The sequence below is a fragment of the Ostrea edulis genome, chromosome 6 (assembly GCF_947568905.1).
Source record: "Ostrea edulis chromosome 6, xbOstEdul1.1, whole genome shotgun sequence".
Classification (NCBI taxonomy): domain Eukaryota; kingdom Metazoa; phylum Mollusca; class Bivalvia; order Ostreida; family Ostreidae; genus Ostrea; species Ostrea edulis.
The window spans coordinates 54,384,275-54,409,274 of record NC_079169.1 but is presented as its reverse complement, the minus strand read 5'-3'; the positions used below and the strand labels follow the sequence as shown (position 1 = coordinate 54,409,274).

General features: G+C 36.3%; 1 protein-coding gene across 20 annotated transcripts in view; it reads right to left on the bottom strand.

The window, feature by feature from the left end:
* LOC125683371 (vinculin-like) overlaps positions 1-23,458 on the bottom strand; it is a 47,628-nt gene extending 24,170 nt beyond the window's left edge. For 8 of the 20 annotated variants that reach the window (XM_048924463.2, XM_048924466.2, XM_056140052.1 and 5 more), the window contains exons 1-12: positions 22,869-23,082; positions 12,898-13,005; positions 8,976-9,147; positions 7,950-8,095; positions 6,908-7,076; positions 4,988-5,139; positions 4,429-4,501; positions 3,987-4,135; positions 2,839-3,031; positions 2,202-2,347; positions 1,908-2,000; positions 801-870 (exon numbers count right to left, since the gene is read on the bottom strand). In XM_048924463.2, the coding sequence (XP_048780420.2) occupies positions 801-870; positions 1,908-2,000; positions 2,202-2,347; positions 2,839-3,031; positions 3,987-4,135; positions 4,429-4,501; positions 4,988-5,139; positions 6,908-7,076; positions 7,950-8,095; positions 8,976-9,147; positions 12,898-13,005; positions 22,869-22,925 (1,528 nt within the window). In that variant the 5' untranslated portion in view covers positions 22,926-23,082. Of the gene's footprint in view, positions 1-800; positions 871-1,907; positions 2,001-2,201; positions 2,348-2,838; positions 3,032-3,986; positions 4,136-4,428; positions 4,502-4,987; positions 5,140-6,907; positions 7,077-7,949; positions 8,096-8,975; positions 9,148-12,897; positions 13,006-22,868; positions 23,224-23,265 lie in introns of those variants that run through there. The other 12 variants (XM_056140053.1, XM_056140054.1, XM_056140056.1 and 9 more) reach the window with 5 other exon arrangements.
* Between the last annotated feature and the right edge of the window lie 1,542 nt (positions 23,459-25,000).

Here is a 25,000-nt window from a genome sequence, read left to right as displayed (position 1 = left end):
TATATACGGTACATCTATATGTACAAATATTATTTCATAAACCTCTTATAGATATAATACTCCTTCAAGACACGGATTTTTTCCCCTGCCTATGAGGTACCTTATTGTCAGTCTGAGGTGCTACCTAGTCATGGGAATCACTGAGGTGCTACCTAGTCATGGGAACCACTGAGGTGTTACCTAGTCATGGGAAGCACTGAGGTGTTATCTAGTCATGGGAAGCACTGAGGTGTTACCTAGTCATGGGAATCGCTGAGGTGCTATCTAGTCATGGTAACCAATCAGGTGTTACCTAGTCATGGGAATCATTGAGGTGTTATCTAGTCATGGGAAGCACTGAGGTGTTACCTAGTCATGGGAATCACTGAGGTGCTACCTAATCATGGGAAGCACTGAGGTGTTATCTAGTCATGGGAAGCACTGAGGTGTTACCTACTCATGGGAAGCACTGAGGTGTTATCTAGTCATGGGAAGCACTGAGGTGTTACCTAGTCATGGGAATCACTGAGGTGCTATCTAGTCATGGTAACCAATGAGGTGTTACCTAGTCATGGGAATCATTGAGGTGTTATCTAGTCATGGGAAGCACTGAGGTGTTACCTAGTCATGGGAATCACTGAGGTGCTACCTAATCATGGGAAGCACTGAGGTGTTATCTAGTCATGGGAAGCACTGAGGTGTTACCTAGTCATGGGAATCGCTGAGGTGCTATCTAGCCATGGTAACCAATGAGGTGTTACCTAGTCATGGGAATTACTGAGGTGTTACCTAGTCATGGGAATCACTGAGATGCTACTTACCCATGGGAATCACCGAGGCCTCACTAAGGTGCTTCAGTGGGGTGGAGATGTCAATGAAATCCTCAGCCACCTACAGTCACAAAACAATATCACACATACAACAATGTATTGATGTATAGTAAAACACAGTTACAGCAAACATGCTCATAACAAATTCATGATTACAGCAAAGTGACTTTCATTCCCTGTTAATTTAAAACATAATGTAAACTCATTGGATATAACAAATGAAAATTGTTTGTCCCCAGCATTTTGCTATAAGGGTGTTTGACTGTATTGCAATACATCACAGTACAGAACTCATTATACACATGATTTGTTATATCCAATAAGTTCATAATATGTTTCAAAACAGCAGGGAATGAAAATCATTTCAATGTATTTATTAATTTGTCAATTCGTTTTCAGTGTGTTCACTGTAACCATGTTTTATAGTATATTATGAAAAAATATTGCAATATCTAACACATTACCATACTACATGCTTTTTTTTTTAAATATATTTTTTTTCCAGAGGAGAAATAAAGATTTTTGAAATTTTGACTTTATGTGCATTGAATCAACTAACAGTTCACAAACAATCAAAAATCGTGGATACCTGGTAGCTCTTTTTTTAAACTTTCAATATATTATCCAAAAACATGGATAGTTCTTTTTTAAAACTTTCCATAAATTATTCAAACAGATCAATACAACATATTATATATTATTGCATCAAATCAACCACCACTAAACTGCAAAGCACAGATTGTTACGTACCTAATTAAGTTACGAGAAATTGCACAATTAACATTCAACTTATTTCTAAACATCCGACATTCTACCAGTCAGGAAATGACAAGCAATTCTTTTTACTAAAAATACAAATGGTGTTGTCTCCTCTATAATGTTTTTTAAAAATTCTGATTACCTTGATTAGAATAACATGCCATTGGTATTTACATCTCTCTGACAATAAAGATTAGACTCATTCTTCATAACTTGGTATGTTGCAATGGTTTTTACTATTTGCTTGAATGTCATGATCCTGTGAGAATCTCCACAATTTTAAAAATGCCATCAGATATTTACAGAATCATTTCAGTGTAGTGATATTCATATCCTTACCTGGTTGATCAGAGCCTCTTTGATCTTGTTTTTCAGTTGGAACAGTTTTTCTGACAGATGATTGGCTATGGCTCGGGCCTGGGGTGAATTTCCCTGACAACAGCAATAGATATATAAAAACAATTGTTTAATAAACTCGAAACTGTACATGTTCTCCAATTCTCTTTAATACCATTCGAAACACGACCTTATTTAAGACTATATGGAGATGAATTAGCATCAGTATTAGTCAACAAATAAAATATGGCTGTCTCTGGTTACATCACAATCTGTCAGTTTATGTGAATTTCCTACCTGGCCATTTCTGATGAGATCTGCAAGTTGATTGGTCAAAATTTCTGTCTCATCACACAACCGCAGTAGTTCCGTTCTCTGGGGTTCCGTGCAGGAATTAGCAATTTTCCTCCCTTCCGAAACCACAAGGCGAGTGGCTTGCTCTCCTGAAAAACAAAAGTTGATTTAATGGATGACTGTTGACAACTTGTACAGCCTGAAATGTTATTTGATTGGTTTTCTCCACATAATACAATTTATGGTGCTAACAGATCACCATATGGTTACAGGTACATGTATCTTGATGAGACACCAGATACTAGCTTCGTGAGTTATCCTCAGTTTCACACATTCGATTCTATCTCATACAAAATACAGTAATTTTTTAAAATGAGTGCAGAAAGCTTGCCTACTTAAACATCATACATACACATACATACAGTACAGGACTTAAGATACTGTATCAAGATAATTAATCAAGTAATTTGTCACCCACACTCACAGAGTCCTTCGTCGTTCAGCCCAGGCTTGGCAAGTCATGTCCTGTTTTATTATAGTAATTTAACCCCCACACACTTACCGAGTCCTTCCTCGTTCAGCCCGGGATTGGCAAGTCATGCCCTGTCTTGTCATAGTAATTTGACCCCCATACACTCACCGAGTCCTTTGTCGTCCATCCCAGGGTTGGCCAGCCATGTTCTGGCTTGTTCCACTTTCCCGTCCACGGTGGGAGCTGGACGTCGAATTCCACTTCGCTCTGTGTTCACTATTGCCACATTGGTCAAGTTCTGTAGGTCTCCCAGCTTCTTCTGAATTTCTCGGGCCAGTGACATCGCTTGTGGGGAATCCCCCTGTAGAGAGAAAAACAGTTAAAAGTAAAGTTGTTGCATTAAATTTTCAATATATCCTTAATTCTCTGAATTGCCTGTAAAATTTAACGTTTGTGATGAATGAAGTGCATAAGGATGCTAAATAAAAAGTGCCATGCAAGATAATTCAATTCACATACTAATTCTACTAAACCCTTCCCCATAGCTAAATTTAAAGAATGTTGATCACCAAATAGAATTAAAGAACGCAAGAATTTCCAAGTAGATTATTGATATAGCTTGATTTGTAAATCATCCCTGTTCAAAGCGTCTACAAAATTATCAAATATGTGCTCTTTGTCCTTAAATTTTTTCATCCCAATAATAAAATGCTGGTCCATGTGCACCAACATTTATATACATGTATTAGTCTCGAAAAGTCACTTGTCCATATTTCCAATAAAAAAATTGATGCCAGAAGACAAAACCTATTTGAATTTTTACCCCTCACCTAAAACTACTAGCATATAAACTAAGATTATATCTGACATCTTTAGATGCAGTTCCTAACTAAGATTATATCTGACATCTTTAGATGCGGTTCCTAACTAAGATTCTATCTGACTTCTTTAGATGCGGTCCTTAATTAAGATTCTATCTGACATCTTTAGATGCGGTTCCTAATTAAGATTCTATCTGACATTTTTAGATGCGGTTCCTAATTAAGATTCTATCTGACATCTTTAGATGCAGTTCCTAACTAAGATTATACCTGACATCTTTAGATGCGGTTCCTAACTAAGATTCTATCTGACATCTTTAGATGCGGTTCCTAATTAAGATTCTATCTGACATTTTTAGATGCGGTTCCTAATTAAGATTCTATCTGACATCTTTAGATGCAGTTCCTAATTAAGATTCTATCTGACATCTTTAGATGCAGTTCCTAACTAAGATTCTATCTGACATCTTTAGATGCAGTTCCTAATTTCCACACCTTTCCGAGCTGTCTCAGTTCACACAGTGCATCAACCATAGACTCAATGTCTCCAACAGTTTTGAGGATCTGGTCGCGGTCTGCTGGGTTGGTACACCGTTCCGCAATCTTTCTGGCATCATCTAAAACCTGGTGAAGGGCTTTATCACCTATTCAACAAAATATCTAAATGTTAATTTAATACAAATGATTGACATACTAAACACTTTCAAAGACTGTAAAAATACTGTGGACCTCTTCAATAATAAAATCATCATATTGAGAAAGAATTATTTTCATTTTGATATGACACAAAAATGTTTTCTTAACAAGATATTCAGTATATACACTGACAGAGAAAGAATTTTTGTAAATAAGTGATAATTAAATCACTGTAATGCTTTTGATAAAATATTTCAAGAACCAATAAAGATTTCCTACAAAAGTTTGACATTTGACCTACCCAGACTACCAATCAGAGCAGCAGGATCCTGTAGCCAATCAGTTGCTTGCTTCATCTTCTGCTCAATACCGCTCTATAATTATACAAGGTATTAATTCATGAGATCATCGCCATTAATAAATATGTTTGATTTAATTTCTGGTTTCATCATCATTGATTGATGTACACAAATTTTTGTGAAGTTATTTTAGCAGGATTCATCTTTCAACCTCTTTGAGATGCAAATACTAATTTAAGGTCGCATTATGATATGAAAATTGTTATTTCATGCATACATATAAAAAGTGTTTAATCATAATTTCACCTAATGAAGCATCAGCTCCACTTGTGCCACATTTTAAACATGCTTAAAGATGTACATACAGTATAAAGGAGGAAATAACACCGATTATCTGTCCACAAAGTTTACATACAAACAAAACTGTATATTCTAGCAAAACCATAACATTCAATGCCCCAAACTACACTATAAATGAATCAAAAATGTTTCTTTAACCATCGTTTATTTCAAATTTGCATTTCAAGCTTTATCAATCTCTCATTAACCAGTCCAACTCACCTGAGCTTTTTTCATAACAGTGATGTCATCAGCGTCCCATTCCTCTTCATCATATGTTGTCAGCTGAAGGACGCGGATTATCTCGTGGATTTCATCCGACATCTTCCTCACCAGGTAGTCCCTGTTTCCCTGTGTGTCTTTGGCATCTCTACCTGTGTATCAATAGTAGATCTATTTATCTAGACTTTAATTCATAAGTTTTTTTCTCATTCAAAGTTTGGACAAGTCATCGGGATGTATCTCTTTTTAGCAGACAGTACACAGCAAGATCGGCTAACAGAAAGAGGGTGTTGCACAGAAGTGGGAAGTCTCCCTAATTGGGGCTCCGTGTCAGGCATTTTTAACACTTGTGACGTAGAACTGACCTTCATCCAGATTTAAACTATTATTATGCATTTGCCATTTAAATACCTGTAGGATTCCCCAGTATTAAGGGCAAGCCTAGAACATTTTATGTTTCAATATATTATATTTGATATTTCTTAATTGAAAAATCACAAGAAATGAGACTTCTAGATCAAAAAGCCATCTTAAAGGAACACCTGAGTCAGTATTTGACAAAATGATTTCATGACATTCTGCCATAACATATATGTTGACAGTGCTACTGTCAGGTCAAGCACAACTACATATGTATGCATGGATCCAGAATTCTTTTCCCAGGGGATGAGTTCCAACCCATACATTTTTTCCTTGGTCCAATCAAAATTAGGGACTAACACTTAGTATTTTACAACTGGAAGTGCCTAAAATAGGTAAATATATATATAACTCATTGGATGGTGGTTTCAGACTCTTTGGCCACCCCTCCCTTCTATATGCACACTTCACATAGCAATTACTAATGGAATTAATTGTAATAAAAATTATACAATAGGATAAAAAAAATCTTTAAAATTCTCTATTCAATAGAAAGACAGTAACATCCTTAAATTTTTTTATAATTCCCATGTAATTTTGACATTGTATAGAATATTTCAGCATTTGCATATCGTAAAGTTTGCTACATGTTAACCATTCTGTGGTAATAATACAAATTAATCAAGTCATTTATGATAAGTAAAGTGACATGATTGATTTTCATCTTGTGTGGACATTAAAAACTAACACTAAAAGCAAGGGGGGAGGGGGGACTGTCACCATGTTTTTCATCCCTGGGCGTACCGTGGAGTTGAAACTGGAAACTCAACATGTGTAGTTGCTATTTTCAAATATGGGTAAAACAAGAGGTCTGTATTTTCTATTACACAAAACAGTCTCCTAATTTAGATCTGCAACTTCGTCATTTGTATTACAACTTTAAAAACAGAAATCCTGATGTCCCATCCATCTCTTGCCCTGGCTATGATTGATGTTACGTTTCATTATATCCTTTCTAATGATGTGACTTTGCGAGATATCAAAGGACAGTCTCTGGGACTATGGGAGGTTTTTTTTTTACATTGAATATCATCCGTGTAGCTCAAATTTTTTCTTTCCTAATCTTTAGAGCTCACTACAAGAGCAGCCCTTTGGGCCACTCACTATTATGATCTTTGATAAACCTTTTAAACATACAGTAAAACTCAGCTACAATATATACACATTTACTGGATTAATGCCAAAAACAAAGTGATTTTCATTTTCTCTGATAAGAAAAAAAACCCAGATACAAAAGGTTCAGAGATCATAATGCTCATCCAAGACTTTTTATACAGCGATATGAATCTTATAAATTCAAAATTGGGTTCTTTAATGAGGTCTAACTCTAAGCTAAGAACCTGATGAATGAAAAGGAACAGGACGTAACAGATGATACTCATAACAAAACAAAATTATCCATCCCTGCCAATTCCCTGTCCGCAATTTTTATAATACAGCCTAATTGGTGCTTGACATCTGGCGAGTCCTTTTTAGCTCAGAGTTTAGACTCCTACTAACCTGAGTCCTTAACAGTGATGAAGGTCTTGATTCCACTGATCAGGACAGGTGTGAGGTTCTTCACCTGCTCCAGAGATCGAGTCAACATCTCCCGGTGGACCTGGTGGGTCAGTTCCTTCTCCCTGGCATCCACCTCTTTGGTCATTCGCGTCAACACTGGGGTCAAATTCTACACCAGGAAAAGCGTGAATGATTTACATTTAAAGTAGAAAATCAAGTAAATATATCATAATTAAAATCACAGAATTGAGACACATACATAGTGTATGCTGCCTTATTTTTATTGCAATTCAATTCTTGTTAAACAGGAGCAAATTCAAAGCTATATATTGTAGTTTTATTCAAGAAAAGAGTTCATGTTTACATCCTATCTGGCTTTATTTCACCATTCTATTCATTTTGAGATCAAACAGAAACCCTTACGGTTTCCCTAAATTATCTGGACATCCACTTCTCTCCAATAACCCTGCAAAAATTATCTGCCCTCCCTCGTTTTACCCTAATATAAATGACAAGATCTTCTGCTCTTTCTGCCACCCTCGCAAGTGACAAGATCTTCCATTCTTTTCACCACCCCCGTAATGACTAAATCCTCCTCCGACTTACCCTGACATACGTAACTAAATCTTCCATTTTTTTTTCACCACCCCTGTAATGACTAAATCCTCCTCCGACTTACCCTGACATACGCAACTAAATCTTCCATTTTTTTTTCACCACCCCTGTAATGACTAAATCCTCCTCCGACTTACCCTGACATACGTAACTAAATCTTCCATTCCTATTTCACCTCTCCCTGTAATAACTAAATCCTCCTCCGACTTACCCTGACATACGTAACTAAATCTTCCATTCTTTTCACCACCCCGTAATAACTAAATCCTCCACCGACTTACCCTGACATACGTAACTAAATCTTCCATTCTTTTTTCACCACCCCTGTAATGACTAAATCCTCCTCTGACTTACCCTGACATACGTAACTAAATCTTCGATTCTTTTTTCACCAACCCCGTAATGACTAGATCATCCCCTGACTTACCCTGACATAGGTAACTAAATCTTCCATTCTCTCCACTACTTCTGTGATGGCTAGATATTCCAGGACGTTCTTACACACACGGATGATCTTCCTGACCTCTGACTCGTCAAACGCCAGCAATAGGGAAGACGTACCCTGCAGGATACCTACAAACGACAACAGCATCACCAATGAAGAGAATGCAGTTTGGATAAAATAGTCTCTATTGAATATTCTATGACATTTTAATACAACATCACCTGGGATTAATTAATTACGGTAATGGCAAAACAGTTCCATACATAAATTTGTCAAAACAGCCAATAGCCAATTCCAACTAACCTATCCTATGAAATTTTGATTTAACATACATGTATATTCTTATGAAAACTTTCCACCCTATTTTGGCCCCACCCTATCCCAAGGGGCCATGGTTGAAATGAACACTCTCCATCCCTTTTGTAGCCCTAATCCTAACCTATGCTTTGAACAAACTCGAGTCTCCACTATGAGGATGTTTGCAATTCATTACGATAAACTGAGGCTTTATTCACACTCCTAAGAATTTTTTTAAAAAGATATCTTGCTACCAGTATATATATCATGATATTAGACATTTTTGCTATACATATATATATCATGAGGTGAAACTTTGTACTACATTTGTCCTGGGAACTAAGACTTAAAATGGGAGACTGAAAGACATCTGGGTGTAAATCTGTATAAGTGTAAAGTTAAAATCTGTACAGGTAAAACATTTAAATCTGCACAGGTGTAAACTTTCATTCTGTACAGGTGTAAAGTTTAAATCTATGCAGGTGTTAGTACATTTTTTATCTGTTCAGGTGTAACATCTAAATCAATAGGTGTAAACTTTCCACATGTACAGATGTAATGTTTAAATTTGTACATGTGTAAACATTCAATCTGTATTGGTGTAAAATATCAATCTGTAAAGTTGTAAAAACTGTACACAAATAAATTTATATCTAGAATTTATACAGGTGTGAAGTATAGATCATCCCAGGTGTGATATCCTTCAATTACCTCTAGATCCCTCAATGAGTTTTTTCCTGGCTGGAGCAGAGTAAGGATCCACCCGTAACATTTCAGAGGCTTGCAAGAGGAGCAGGGAAGCTTCCTCTACACGGTTCAGAGCGGGGGGCATATCCTGCTTAAGAATCTGGTCCTCACTGCTGTTAATTGTGTCATATCCCACCTGTTACACAAAAGTAAATTAATATCAAACATATACAAAGCACAGGCTTTTAAACGGGTACACCTCACTGCTACGAATCTTGACATATAATCATCTATCCTATATTAATGTAGACAATTCTACACACTCTAGGAATTTACAGAAATTGATTCTATACTGAAATCACAACTCTGGTAAGTTGCTATGAATCTAGTATATTTAATTGATAACAGTGCCAGAATTGCTGTTATCAAAAGAGCCATTCTATTGAAAAAGATTTTCAATGTTTAAGATTCCATCTATAACACCCCGACTCTCCCACTCAAGCACTGGTGTGTGTATGTGTGTGTAAAACTCCTGTTTTTTGTTGATCAACGAGGTGTTTAGCCCTCTCATTTTTATCAAACAAGAGTGACTATACCAGTGTCCTGGATTTGACAACCATACAATAATTATGACTACTGAATCTGTATTGATGGCAAACTCCAAGAACACATTTTACAATTTTGAATTGTTATCTTCTGTATTAAACATTATGTATACTTTCCTTCTACACAGATTGTGCTTATCAATGTAAAGATTAGTAAACACTTTAAGACAAGGAAATTTTTCTTAAATAATTTGAAAGCACATAATCTCTGAAAGACAAACTTCCTTATCAGTGACCAAACTGATCCTGTATCCTTCCGCTTCACCAAAGATAGAATGTCCATTTCTTACCCTAGTTTGTATATTTTAAAACCTGTGACAATAATTAGGAAATAACACCCCCCCCCCCCCTACTAGAAATCTAGATTATAAATGTCATCTACTAAATACTTCTCCCCCCCTCCCCCCCCCCATCATTTATCACTCCTCTGCATCCTCAACTAAACATCTGCATTAAATCATGATTTATTTTAATCTCAAAAATTCCTATTTTACTACACTACTTACACAAGTATTCTAAAACTACATCCCCCACCTACCCCTTGTATTTACTATCATGTTTCACACCCTACCCCCTCCCACAGTAATATGTGTATTCCTGTCAAGGAATATTTACTCTAACCCTCTCGACTGGCCTCAAAGTAATGAACCCTGTAACATAAGAGCAAAAACTCAAACTCAATGCGATTCATGCACCCAGAAAATATGCATTAGTCATGTACATCTGCTGCTAGCTTTATGTGAGCAATGAGCCCTAACCCATGAGGGAACATTCACAAACCGATATGCTTTATCAATATCTTTTTTTTTTACTTCACATACTGCACAATGTCTAAAATTTTGCATGCATTCCTTCTATTTATGAGAAAGCAATATATAAATAAAAAACAGAGACCGAATTGTTGATGTAGAGTTTTAGCTCTTAATGGGCAGAAACTAGAACATTCTTAATGAGATAAATACTCCCAACCCCCATTCAACACACTAAAGTCTACCAAGAGTCTTGTGAGCCTGGCCTTGGGAATTTTACATCTGAACTTTTGATCTTAATCCCACTATGTAACTTTCCTTCTGTAATATGGGATATCAGAACCATTATGTGTAAATATATATTATTACTAACACAGTTGTTTTATACATGAGGCAAGATAAAATAAAGTGGACAATATGGAATATACACTTTTTTGAGTAGGACAAAAAAAATTAACTGAATAATATAGGTACAAGACAAACACTTGCAGCTGATCAAATTCATCATTGATCGGTATTCCCATGGGGATCAGGGTTAGAATAGATATTCAGTATCCCTTGCTTGTCGTAAGAGGCAACTAAATGGGGCGGTCCTTAGGATGAGACTGCAAAAACCGAGGTCCGGTGTCACAGCAGGTGTGGCACGATAAAGGTCCCTCCCTGTTCAATAGCCATAAGCGCCGATCATAGGCCTAAATTTTGCAGCCCTTCACCGGCAATGGTGACGTCTCCATATGAGTGAAATATTCTTGAGAAGGACATTAAACAATAATAAATCAATCAATCAATCATTGATCGGTAAGAAAATATATTATACTTGTATATCTATTATGTAGTATTCCTAAGTCTTTTACTCTCTATGATAAACTTTTGTACCAAAAGAAAAATATTTCTATTTTCAATGTGCGAGAGATCATTTCATTTTGATCCATACGAAAGTAAATACAGTGATACAGTAGTTTATTGTACATATTACATTGTATGGGAACATGCTCTGACATGTTGGAGACAAATAATAAGGTAATGTTCTGAGCTTTCGGCCGCTCCGCACGGACATAAAGGAGAGTTACTCAAATTTCTATGATATAGGTGTTGATTTAATGAGCTACACTCGAGCCTTAATTGTGAAGTATTTGACCAATTCTACTGCCTACATAAAAGTAATTTGGAATTTAGGGACCTGAGATTTCAAATACAATTTGAAATTCAACAATGATGGACTATAATGTACATTAGACTGTAACTTATTCCAGAAGCGTATAGTAGAAAGAATTGTAGTAATGCAGAGTTCTGGCTTTGATTTCCTGAATTGAATTTGTTTGTCTAGTATTGTAGCTCTTTGAGATTGATGAGTTTGGATAAATAGTATTATGTAGATATTCAAGAGTTAATTGATGAAAAGTCTTAAAAAGTTGAATTAGTCAGTGGTTTTCTGTTCGAAAGGATTGATTGATTGATTGATGTTTTCTGCCACACTCAACAATTTTTCAGTTATCTGGTGGCTAGTGATGGGGCATCGGTTCACTTTCATAATCGATCATCGGTTAGAATCGGTTGCTGGTTCCAATGCAATTTTCCGATTATAATCGGATGTTACATTTTTACTATATAAAGCATAATCTTGCAGGGTTTTTTTTAAAAAAAAATCTTCAATTATATATCAATTAGCTAATATCAATAACTCAATATGATGTTTTCTATGTTGTCTTGATGCTTTTGCACTTTCTATATAAGCACTTTATAGTTCATAATCACCTTAGCTTTGTGATGGTTGGATAGTTGGATATATAACTAGCTCATAATTATGATGGATGCCATTGGAAGGTGAGATGCATATCCATATTGAATCTTACACGGAGATCAAAGACGGAAATTTAACTATATATTATTCAAAATTAAAACATAAAAAAGTACTAGTGCAGATTTGTTTTTTATTCAATACAAAGCATTACATTTCTTAAACAAATAGTTAACAGCTCTTTCTAGGAGAGAAATAGCAAGATAAACTAAACACCAGTATGATGTAAAACTCAGCATTTTAATCTAACTCATAATACCATTCAATCTCTCACCAAAATTTACTCATGTTTTTGCTCAAAAAAATAAACAAATCTACATTATCTGCACTCAGCCTACTTCTCTTTTTTGACATCAACCCACCAGCAAGAGAAAATACTCTCTCTAATTCCGGAATGCGCTCTATGAGATGTGTGGATCCGATGATCGATTATGAAAAAAAATAATCGATCATCGGAATCGGTAGCTTTTTTTCGTCGTTAATCGATGTTTTCTGATTATCAGTACAACACTACTGGTGGCGCCCAGTTTTTTATTGGTGGAAGAGAGAACCCAGATACAATGTACCTGGGAAGAGACCACCGACCTTCCGAAAGTAAACTGGGAAACTTTCTCACTTACCGGTGCGAGCGGGATTCGAACCCGCGCTGACAGAGGTGAGAGGCCGTGTGATTTTGAGCACAATGCTCTTACCACTCGTCCACTGAGGCCCTTGTGTTCGAAAGGAAAGAGACTCTCAACATGTTTCTTTGTACAATAAATATATGGCTGCCATATTCATTTGATATGTCTTACCTTGACAAGGTTATCCACAGCCAGTTTAACTGTCTGTATCGGTCGGGCCAAGTCTGGCATGGCGTTTCCATCCTCAGCTTCTTCATGGAGAATGACCAATCGGGACACCTACAAAAGTACAGAAAATTGTAACAGTACACATACTAATTTTCTTAACAGAATACCTACAAATATACACACACATATATAGTACATATAGTAGGCCTACTGTGCATGAAAAAGTGAAAATAACGAACAGTGTTCAATCTCATAATTCCTATAATGAATACAAAACTAGAGTAGGGCAAACATGGACCCCTGGACGAACCAGAGGTGGAATCAAGTGCCAATGAGGAGTAAGCATCTTTCTGTGGAATGAAATACTAAGACATGACCCTGAATTCATCACAGGGACAGTGTAAAAGGGAGAGACTGAACAAGAATTCATCACTGGGACAGGGTAAAAGAGATATTCATCACAGGGATAGGATAAAAGAGATATTCATCACAGGGATAGGGTAAAAGAGATATTCACCACAGGGATAGGGTAAAAGAGATACTCACCACAGGGACTGGGTAAAAGAGATATTTATCACAGGGACTGGGTGAAAGAGATATTCACCACAGGGAAAGGGTAAAAGAGATACTCACCACAGGGACTGAGTAAAAGAGATATTCATCACAGGGACTGGGTAAAAGAGATACTCATCACAGGGATAGCGTAAAAGGGAGAGAGAGAATAAGCATTCATCATAGGGACTGGGTAAAAGGGATAAAACAAGGACAGGATAAAAGGGATAGAAAGAACAAGGATTCATCACAGGGACTGAGTAAAAGGGAGAAAGGTGCAAGAATTCATCACAGGTCAACATCCCCATTCAGGGCTCGAAATTAACATATGCCCATCAGTCTGTGACTGGTTAAAAGTCTGGCGGACTGACAGACATTTGTTTTAGTCAGTCCGATAGGACCGATTAATTTTCAAAAGCATCATTTTGAAAAATATACTTATGAAATTTCATACACACATTTGGCATGCTTCGATCTGTAGATATTTGATGAATCTGATTCGTAAATATAAATCCCACATTTACGTGTTACATGTACAATATTGTCTGAGGCATATTGAGTTAAATTTCATGGGATGATGCATTGTGTACAGTCCATTTGTGATGGAAAATCAGAAATTTTTCATTATTGATTAATTATATTATTTAAAGCACATGCAGTTTGCAGTTTAAACAAGTAACTTTCAATGGTTTGAATTTTGATATCTCAAAGTTCTTGATCTCGCACAGAGAAATCACGGTCTGTACAGTCACTTTCAACCCTACACCTGTGCTTTGTTTCTGTTATAATCGAACTATATATAAAAACAATTTGTTTTTACTTGACAATGAAAGAGTAATTGAGAATATAATTTAGAGACACCGTCACATGTCTATTTTAGCATGAAAAAGAATAAATAGTCTAAAATCATTTTATTTATGCAATATTTTAAAAGTTCTGTATTGCTGAAATCAAGTCAATAAAGTACCCCAAAGATATCAAAACAACCTCATTATGTTGTATACATGTATTATAATACATATGGACCTTTAATTCACAGATCTACATTTGACTCATTCTGTAAGTTTTATCAAGGTCCCTTGAACTTTGAGCTATCAAGAGTCACCCCGTATTCATTAAAACCGCATGTGCTGAAAATATTATAATGAAATCTTTTTGCAAGCAGCCACAGGATAAGAAAATCTGTATGAAATTAATTCTGATTAATTTTAGGCAAGCTTCACATACTTCTTGGTAGTTACTTATAAGATTTACTGATTGTTATATATCAAATTAATCCTTTCACACTAAGAAACACAGAATCACATGTTGTTTTAGAAAGTACAGATTATCATCATGGCACTTCAAGAGATTATCTCTAGATTAGTGGATTAACTTAAATCAGAAGAAAGGAACAGTTAATGATAATCTTTATTTTACATAATACTAATTCTTAAATGTTTTAACTCCCCCCCCTCTCTCTCTCTCTTTCACTCCAACACACTCTCTGGAAGTAATTGTTATTGTAAATTCCAGCATCCCCCTCTCTTTCTCTCTCTCTACACAAACTGCATATACCCTCTACATAACTGTTATTGTAAGTAAAAGCATCTCTCTCTCTCTCTCCTACACATTTGCATACACTCTATGGATATAATTGTTATTGTAAGTTCCAGTACTCCCCTCTCCCTTCTCTCTCTCTCTCTCTCTCTCTCTCTCTCTCTCTCTCTCCTACACACACACTGAATATAATATAGAACATGACTTCCCTCTACATTCATACAACTGCTACATCAGTGTACCAGTGTCAAACCCAGTAGCTACATTCTGTCTGAGCAACAAACATTTCTCCACTCTATGTAGGAGTACACCAGGTGTACACACAGCATGGTCAGCAACATGTGGTTTCTGTTGTGTTAATGGCTTCCTCCTCACCCAGACAACACACAGACACGTGACGTGCTGCCTCCCCCTCACTCCATTCTCAAATTCAATCTGGAACACACTCATACTAAAATACCAAAATTTTAAAAACAATTTAAAATGATCAGAGTAATTTAAATTTTTCTAACCATCTGATCCATTATCTCATACATTCCAAGGTTACAGAAGCTGTTGAATCAGAAAACCTGTTTATCATTTAAATCTCTGGCTCAAAATCATTAAATCTGACAATGCTTGCTGTTAATAACAGATAATCAAATTATTTTAAGCCTGGAATTTGTTTCTGAATGGAAGGATTGTAAGCTCACAGCCTTGACCTTTCCTTACCGTAGCTGCTTTGATTAAGACTGATTCGATCTCTGACTAAATTCCAAAGACACACAAGATAATTTCTCAGGCATTTCCTGATCATTAAAGCAATGTTACAACATATTTAACTAAGATGTTTAATCATACAAATAAATTAAAACATTCAATTAATTCAAAGGTTCATTAGAATCACTTAAGAACATATTGATCTGAAATAGGCATGGCTTGGTACTGATTACTTGAGTCAGTCTGAAAACTGTTGAATCATTGTATCCCATACTTTCTGTATTAGTCATGTCAATCAGAGTTATATTGGGACATTATTTTGCAGCTTCTCTTCCAGGGATCTGCCACTTTACAACAATTTAATTCACAGCCTAGCAGCAAGAACTCTCGCATCTACAAACACAGACTAATTAAAACTTAATCAGCGAGACAGACATTAGGGGGGAGCAAGATAAGATGTAATTTTTTCATCAGAATGTACGGACCCATTTCCTCCCTTCCCTTGTGGTTACAAGCTACAAAACACACAGTGTTCATTGTTCTTACATCACCCTGATATCTACAAAACATAGAGGGGGCTCTTAAATCTGGAATTTGAAGTGTAGTGCATGCGGTGGAAAAAAAAAAGATTGATACATTACATACTTAACTACTGTGTACAAGTACACCACGTACCACAGCTAGATGATGTTTTGGTCAGAAAGTTCAACCACTACAAACTACAGGACATCAACTTAAATTGCTCATTAGAAATACTGTGAAACACTTGTGTGTGTACCGGACCATTTAACATTACAGAGTTGACTGTCCTTTTCATAAAAGACCTACATTGCAGTATTAAATTTTCTTCCCTGCTCCCACTCTTTAATAAACATCTGAATGTAAAAGGAAATATATATATCTACAGTCCTCTCTCTCTTCTCCACTGAGAAATGTCATTACATCTCTCTCCCTCCATTGAGAGTTGACATTACATCTCCCTCCCTCCTCCACTTAGAGCTGACATTTCATCTTCCTCCCTCCTCCACCGAGATCGGACATTACATCTCTCTCCCTTCTCCACTGAGATCTGACATTACATCTCCCTCCCTCCTTCACTAAGAGCTGACATTACATCTCTCTCCCGCCTTCAATGAGATCTGACATAACATCTCTCTCCTTCCTCCACTGAGAGCTGACATTACATTTTCATCCCTAATCCACTGAGATCTGACATAACATCTCTCTCCCCCCTCTGCTGAGAGCTGACATTACATCTCCCTCCCTCCTCCACTGAGATCTGACATTACATCTCCCTCCCTCCTCCACTAAGAGCTGACATTACATCTCTCTCCCGCCTTCAATGAGATCTGACATAACATCTCTCTCCTTCCTCCACTGAGAGCTGACATTACATTTTCATCCCTAATCCACTGAGATCTGACATAACATCTCTCTCCCCCCTCTGCTGAGAGCTGACATTACATCTCCCTCCCTCCTCCACTGAGATCTGACATTACATCTCCCTCCCTCCTCCACCAAGAGCTGACATTACATCTCTCTCCCGCCTTTAATGAGATCTGACATAACAGCTCTCTCCTTCCTCCACTGAGAACTGACATTACATTTTCCTCCCTAATCCACTGAGATCTGACATAACATCTCTCTCCCTCCTCTGCTGAGAGCTGACATTACATCTCCCTCCCTCCTCCACTGAGAGCTGACATTACATCTCCCTCCCTCTTCCACTAAGAGCTGACATTACATTTCCCTCCCTAATCCACTGAGATCTGACATAACATCTCTCTCCCTCCTCTGCTGAGAGCTGACATTACATCTCCCTCCCTCCTCCACTGAGAGCTGACATTACATCTCCCTCCCTCCTCCACCAAGAGCTGACATTACATCTCCCTACCTTCTCCACTGAGAGCTGACATTACATCTCTCTCCCACCTTCAATGAGATCTGACATTACATCTCCCTCCCTCCTCCACTAAGAGCTGACATTTCATCTCCCTCCCTCCTCCACCAAGAGCTGTCATTACATCTCCCTCCCTCCTCCGTCCTCCACTGAGAGCTGGCATTACATCTCCCTCCCTCCTCCATTAAGATCTCACATTGCATCTCCCTCCCTCCTCCACTGAGATCCGATATTACATCTCTCTCCCTCCTCCACTAAGAGCTGACATTACATCTCTCTCCTTCCTCCACTGAGAGCTGACATTTCATCTCCCTCCCTCCTCCATCAAGAGCTGTCATTACATCTCTCTCCCTCCTCCACTAAGAGCTAACATTACATCTCTCCTTACTCTACTGACAGCTAACATTACATCTCCCTCCCTCCTCCACTAACATTACATCTCCCTCCCTCCTCCACTGACATTACATCTCCCTCCCTCCTCCACTTAAAGCTGGGCTGCGTTCAAGATCGTAGCGGCTACGTAGTGCTCGGTTGCGCTACAATCTTGAACGATGTGCTAGGCTAGCCCTATGTAGGGATAACAAGCGTTAATTCATACAGTGCATTCAATAGATCTATATATCTAGCCTAGCAGCTAGGCTAGCCGCTACGATTTTGAACGCAGCCGACTTGTGAGTTCTGTTGTTTACATCCTACTTCAATCTGTCAGCTCTGTAACTGTTCTTTTCAATCGCAATCTCTTATTGTATCCTGCATGTTGTCCATACTATCATTTCAGAACAGTATCAAAGAAGACACCAGTCTCCAACTGTAAACATTGCAAGTATCAATAAACAGTCTACATGGTCTAAACTAACATATTAGCTGCAAGTCTGCAGTTCTCTGGGAAAATATTGGGACATACCCTTTTTGAAACAATAATGTCTTTGTCAACTAATATCCCAACAAATATTTTCAGTTACATGTAAATATTTGGATTCAAGTTCGGTTCAAACTAGGCTTTCATAACAAACCAAGATTACTTTTCAGTACTCAAGAGCTTATTTGTTTACAGGAATTATATATTTTTCATTTTATATATCAATTAATTATGTTTATGATAACTAAAGACTGAATACATACCTCATATTGGATATTGTGAATTAATACAAATATTAACAGGGTTTGACTTGACTGACTACCTAACATGGACACATCAACAAAGTCATTTGAAGCTGGGAGTTTTCTGTTTGCATGTAGCTTTAATGAATATTTGAAAATATGTTGGACACAATTATAGTGGGAAGTATATATTTTAAAAATTTTGATATTAAATTTTTGAGACAGGGATGCAAGAATACAGCCATGTAAGACCTCAACCCTGCACAGACTCTTCTGCGCCAGAAAGATTTTAAAAAGGGGTGGATCTGTAACTCTCTGGTCTGTCTCATTAGCTACAGATCTGCAGCTAACATATATAAACTTATATCTATTATGTAACAGACACATGACTGATGAACGAGGTAACCCCTCAAATGTAGGATGTCGAGGGGGGGGGGGAGGGGGGGGGGGGGCATGGGAGCGGGTGAGAGGAGAGGAGATTATTACACTTTGGCAAAAGATTCAAGATACATTTGTAAGTAAATATACTTAAACTGGGCTGTACATTTGGCCTCATTCATACATTACACCATTAATGTAATGTATGAACAAAGTCTTACAAAATGATTTGATTACATAAATTATCCAAATCCTCAGCAGAATATAATTAGATAAATATGCCCCCTCCCCTAGCAACAGAGGGTGATAATGCACTGAGGTGGTGATGATTTATTGAAATTAATGCTCAGGCTTCCAGGAAAATCTTAATTGTGATCTCATCCGCAGAGAAGTTAGTCATTCTCAGCACTTGGCAGAGACTTCAACATCTGATACTAGAAGCTAAGGGCACCAAGAGTCAACAATGATAATGGCTGATTCACAAACTTGTCTGTCCTGTCTCTCATTCTGTCAATAATAATATATATCACTGCTTATAAACCAGCAGCCTGCTATACAACAATCTGATCAAAATTTGGAAACAATTCGAAACATTATTCATTACTGTACAATGTACATCATATTCAGTGAATGAAAACGTCTCATGTCTTTGGCAATCCGACAGTTCAATATAAGTGCCTTAGACATTACATGTAATATCTACATGTTTTAGCATCATGGCATCATCAGCAACACTTCAATATGTTTTTTATAATGTTCCCTACTTCTCTATCAGATAAGATCCATTGTGTTGTGTATGAGAAATATGACTACCTGATGTGCAGTAGTAGGATTAGATTTACAAGTATTCGGTGTTAGATTATATCAAATGTTCTTTGTGTTAGAAAGCAAAAGGTTACTATAACTTGTCACTATTCATCAATCATGTACAGTTTGAAAATATTTCTTATACAATACCAAATTCTAAAGTTTAGTGTTTTTATTTCAGTCTATGATTTAAATATACCCCCCCCCCCCTCCTTCTCTCTCTAACATGAACAAAAACTTCTGACACTGATAAAAAACATACAGACTAACACACCACCTGAAACAGGTTTTTAAAATTATATCCCCGGCCTCAGGTTAGTGAATTTACTTGTAAACATGGTAAATACTAAATAATGGGCAGATTTCTGTAGCAGTGTAACTGTATCAGAAATTAAAGTCATTATATCCTGCTTCCGGAGGACTTCATCAGACTGAGAGAAAAAATTGCCAGTCAAGTACCACAGTCCAATTTCATTGGCAAAAATTGGAGCGGGGAGGAATTTTGCCTATTTTCCAAGTGTGGCCCGTGAAATTTCTTAGACAATTGTATTCAGATGTATGTGGATTGTGTCAGTGTGCCTTAAACAGCTGCAGAATTGTAGTTTTCTATGAAAAAAATGGGACAAGCAAGGCTGAATTTTACTGACAACCTACCATGGTTATGCAAATAGGCGATCTTTTATCAAAGTTAAGATTTCAGTTCAAATGAGGCTTTACTGACTGTTTGAAGGTATCTCTTAAGTAGACACAAGAGTAGTGGGGTAATATTTAAGAATTTTTAATGCTAAAATCTTTAGGCAACATTGTAATACAGATATAAAATCCAAATCGTGTGCAAAAAAGCTAAAAAAAACAAAACAAAAAAATCAAACTTATGCCATGTATCGAAGTCAGAAGGTTTTTATAACAAGTTCATCTCTGTAGCTCTCTCGTCTATCCCCCCCCCCCCCCCCCCCCCCTCGTGATATACAGTTCTGCTGCTATATCTTGAGAATATCCACACAGTTCTGATAGCTGTAACAATGTGCAAAATTAATGGTAGTTTGATGGACAAGATCTACAGAAAATTTGTCTGATTTATAGCAAGTAGAATATTTTATGACCAACTTGTTTTATATAGAGTGGATGCAGAGCTCTGTCTAGTGAAATGTTTTACACTATACTTCTCACGCACGCAAGAATCATAATTATTTAGATTGGATGATGAAACAGTGATGTGCATATATATTATGTCAATTTTCGATAAATTAAAATATAAAGAAAATGATGCCCGGCCTGGAACCCCCCCCCCCCCCACACACACACACAAAAAGAAACACCTAGAGACTCTAGCCTAGAGATTTTAGAATAGTGTGGTAGACCAGTTGCAGTGATTGGGAAGGCCAAAATGGCCTATGGGAGTCGGACTATGGCCCCACGGTTCAAGTTTTCAATGGGCCATTTTCAGATTTAATGGGCCATCAACATATTTCAATAAATAGCAAATGTGCAGTGGAACATTATTGTTTTAATTGAAACTCTGAACCATGACCACGATCTTTTCCACCGCTCTTGAAAATGTTTCTACTTTGTTTCAATGTCCCCTTCTCAACCGTATCATTGCTTTTAACGGTATTGGTATTTGAAGACGGTCTCTTGTTGTTTTTTCCCCCATTATTTGGTGTTTTTTCACTTTCTGTCGTTTCTATATCTGTCCTTGGACTTCCGAAACTTAAACACTAGAGTATAAGCATGAGAAGACGTGATGAGATGTGATGTAAGAGGAAATAGGTTATAGGTTATCTATTTTCATTTATATTACTTCAACTAATGAGATTTTGTGTATCGGAATACATAGGAATTAAAAATGAAAGTACAAAAAATAAGTAAGTCGTACCCAATTCATTCTAGAGAAAAAAAAACATAAGTTACAATCGATAATGAATGCGCAGTTTGGCACATGGATTAGATAATTTAATGCGCCAATTTTCACCTGAATGGGACTATGGCGTATGGCCTTCCCAATCACTGCCAGTTGTCTATAATAGTACTGAAGAATTGATTTCACACATTTTGTTGTAACATGGGGTTATCTTCAGGAGAAGGCGTTATAACATTTTATACATATATGCAAACAAAATATGTATGCAACCCACACACAGCATGCATTTGAATTTGAACAAAGTGCCCAAATTTTTGCACAAATCTTGTATTAAGTAAAACAACACAATGAAATACATTGTGACAATTTAATTACTGTTTAGGGTATGATGTTTAATTCATGTTGCATACATAAAGATGAAAGGTGAAGATAACGAACAGTGATCAATCTCATAACTCCTATAAGCAATACAAAATAGAGAGTTGAGCAAACACAGACCCCTGGATACACCAGAGGTGGGATCAGGGGTGCATTTTACAAAAGAACTTACGACTTACGATCAACTTTACATATTGGAATTATCCGGTTTATTGTAAGATAATTCACTCCAATGTAAAATAGTGAAGAAATAATGTTGAAAATTTTAAAGTTTCAGAAACGTTTTAATTCCTTCATTCAAACTAATAACAGTGTAATACAATTTAAGACTTGCAACTTTGTCGTAAGTTCTTTTGTAAAACGGGCCCCAGGTGCCTATAAGACCTACAATTCAAGCATTCGAAGTGGGGTGAGCTTCTTATTTTTGATGGTATGGAAACTTTTTGAATACAGGTGCTTGGATTCTAACATATAAATAGTGGGTAGATATACATATATAAGTAAATTATTTACATGTCATGATGACCATGATTAAAGCACCTGTAGTTTTCAGAACACCAATTTGTATTGTAATTGTAAAGTTCTGCATTTTTTATATTTGATCACTGCAATGGGGGTTTGTTCCTGTTCATCTGTATTATTCAGTAATAATCTTCATCTACTGATTTCTATAAAAACAACGCAAAAACTACTCAGTCCATAAAAATGTTGACAATTTACACCGAGATGTAAACACAAGGGGCAGATAATTCTACCAACCTGCTGAGCCACCGGCTCTAGAATGCTCTCGATCGTCTTCGTGTGAAACACTGGCATTTTAAAATTATCCCAAGTGCAATCAGCCACAAATGCAGCTTCAAACTTAAAGTAAAATACTCCCTTTTTCTCAAAACTCAACGATAAAACACACTCGTTGAACAGTCACCGAATTCGGGAAATTCCGGAAGTAATCTCCAATTTGTAGACATTGTTTCGCATTTACATTTCTGCTAGAAATCTAAAAAAAATAATACTAAATTGAATTGAATTAGAATTTAGAAATATAATTCGTTGTGTTCTGTTGTGAAGAAATGCAAATGAAACCCATCGATTCCGACAAAATACGAAAAAGAAACTTGAGAAGATGAATCCTATTTACCATATTTGGAAAACCAACCTTTTGTTTGTGGGGTCAACCGGAACAATTTTAATAGCACAACATACAATACACACTGTATTACAATCTTGTGAAAGAGTTCCATTTAGAAGTGAAATTTCGTAATTATTAAACTTTCTGCAATCTATAGCTGAAACTGAATATTTGTAATTTCCCTACGATGTATTTCAAAGAGCCTGCACCCACTATAGGCAATATATATATTTGGATTTCCGACATCTCTATAAATACTTTAAAGAATTCTTAGTACATATTCCGTTCATACTTGATAAGTGGGTGTTATGATGAAATGTAATAAGAGTTTTAACTTAATAGCAACAGCTGTGCTTATTGAAAAAGCTAGAAAGCATGTTTTAAAATGAAAAGAGTCATTAATTGGCCTATTGATAACCCATGTAAACTTCTAGAAATAACTTTTTGATGTTATTGTACTTTTTACCCTTGGAGTGCACTGCAAAACACCCAGTGCTGGTTGTCTAGCAGAACTTTTAAAACAGACTACCACTTTGGTCCAAAATTTCATCCTCAACTATTAAATATTGGAATCACCTGATAACTTTGGCTTTTAAACTTTACCAATCCACAAGTGATTACAATACTAGAACTAGGAAAACATTTTCTATTCTAGATAATCTGGGATTTTCAAACATTACAAAATAAAAAGGTTCAATTCAACACCTTTTACCAAACATAAAACAAAGAATCATTGACCAGAGCACTCAGGAGCAATCATAAAAAGTCTTTGGTTCAGAAAAACTGGAATTTTATTTTTATTAAAAATTATACACGAGAAAAAGAAGTCCATATGTTGATTTACCCAGAAAAAGATCTGAAAGATACTCTCTTAGTAGAATTAGATTTCAAGAGTGCACATAAACTTGCAATAGAAAGTGGTAGATATAATTCCACATCAATAAACGAAAGATGTAATGCTTGCAAAACTGGTGTGGTTGAGGACGAAATTCATATTCTTTTTTTTATAATTTTTTTTTTATTGTAAATCTTATTCTAAGCTAAGAAAGACCTACCTTAGAAATATTTACAATATGACAAAGAAAAATATTACTCTGCACAATGAAAGATACATGTTACAAGTATATTTAAACAGTGATATACATAAAGTCTTAAAAATTACTGGGAAATTTATTAGAGACTGTTTTGAATATAGAAGTCAATTACTTATAAGACGTAAAAATTTATATGTAAACATTATCTAATGATGTTAAATGGGCATTTGCAATGTACAGATTTTTTTTCTAGTTCAAATTACACCTGTATTCATGAAAAAGAAAGAAGAGGAAAAATGGGGGGGGGGGGGGATAGATAAGCGAAAATGATTTCACATCTATTGAATTACCACTCTCCCCGCAGAATCACAGATTGAGTAAAATATTTTCCTAAAGTGTTCCTTTGAACATGACTCGTTATAACTATCAAAAAAGGCTATATTGTGTAGGAATATTCTACGTGATTGCTCAAATAATTGAAGATGTCTTTAATTATTTGACGATATCATTATAATTCATTTGATATGTGCAATAATTCCATTGAAGATCTCTTCAAATAATTATTCATACTTTCAATTCGGAATTATTGCGCACATTGATAGAATTGTTGATAGCATTGATTTAATGCACATGTACATTGTTGCTCCCTTCAAGTGAAGTTAAACGTGTGCGTTTTTGGAGGCTTTTTGTTTTTTTAACCGAGAAAAATGTATATTCAAAACACCATA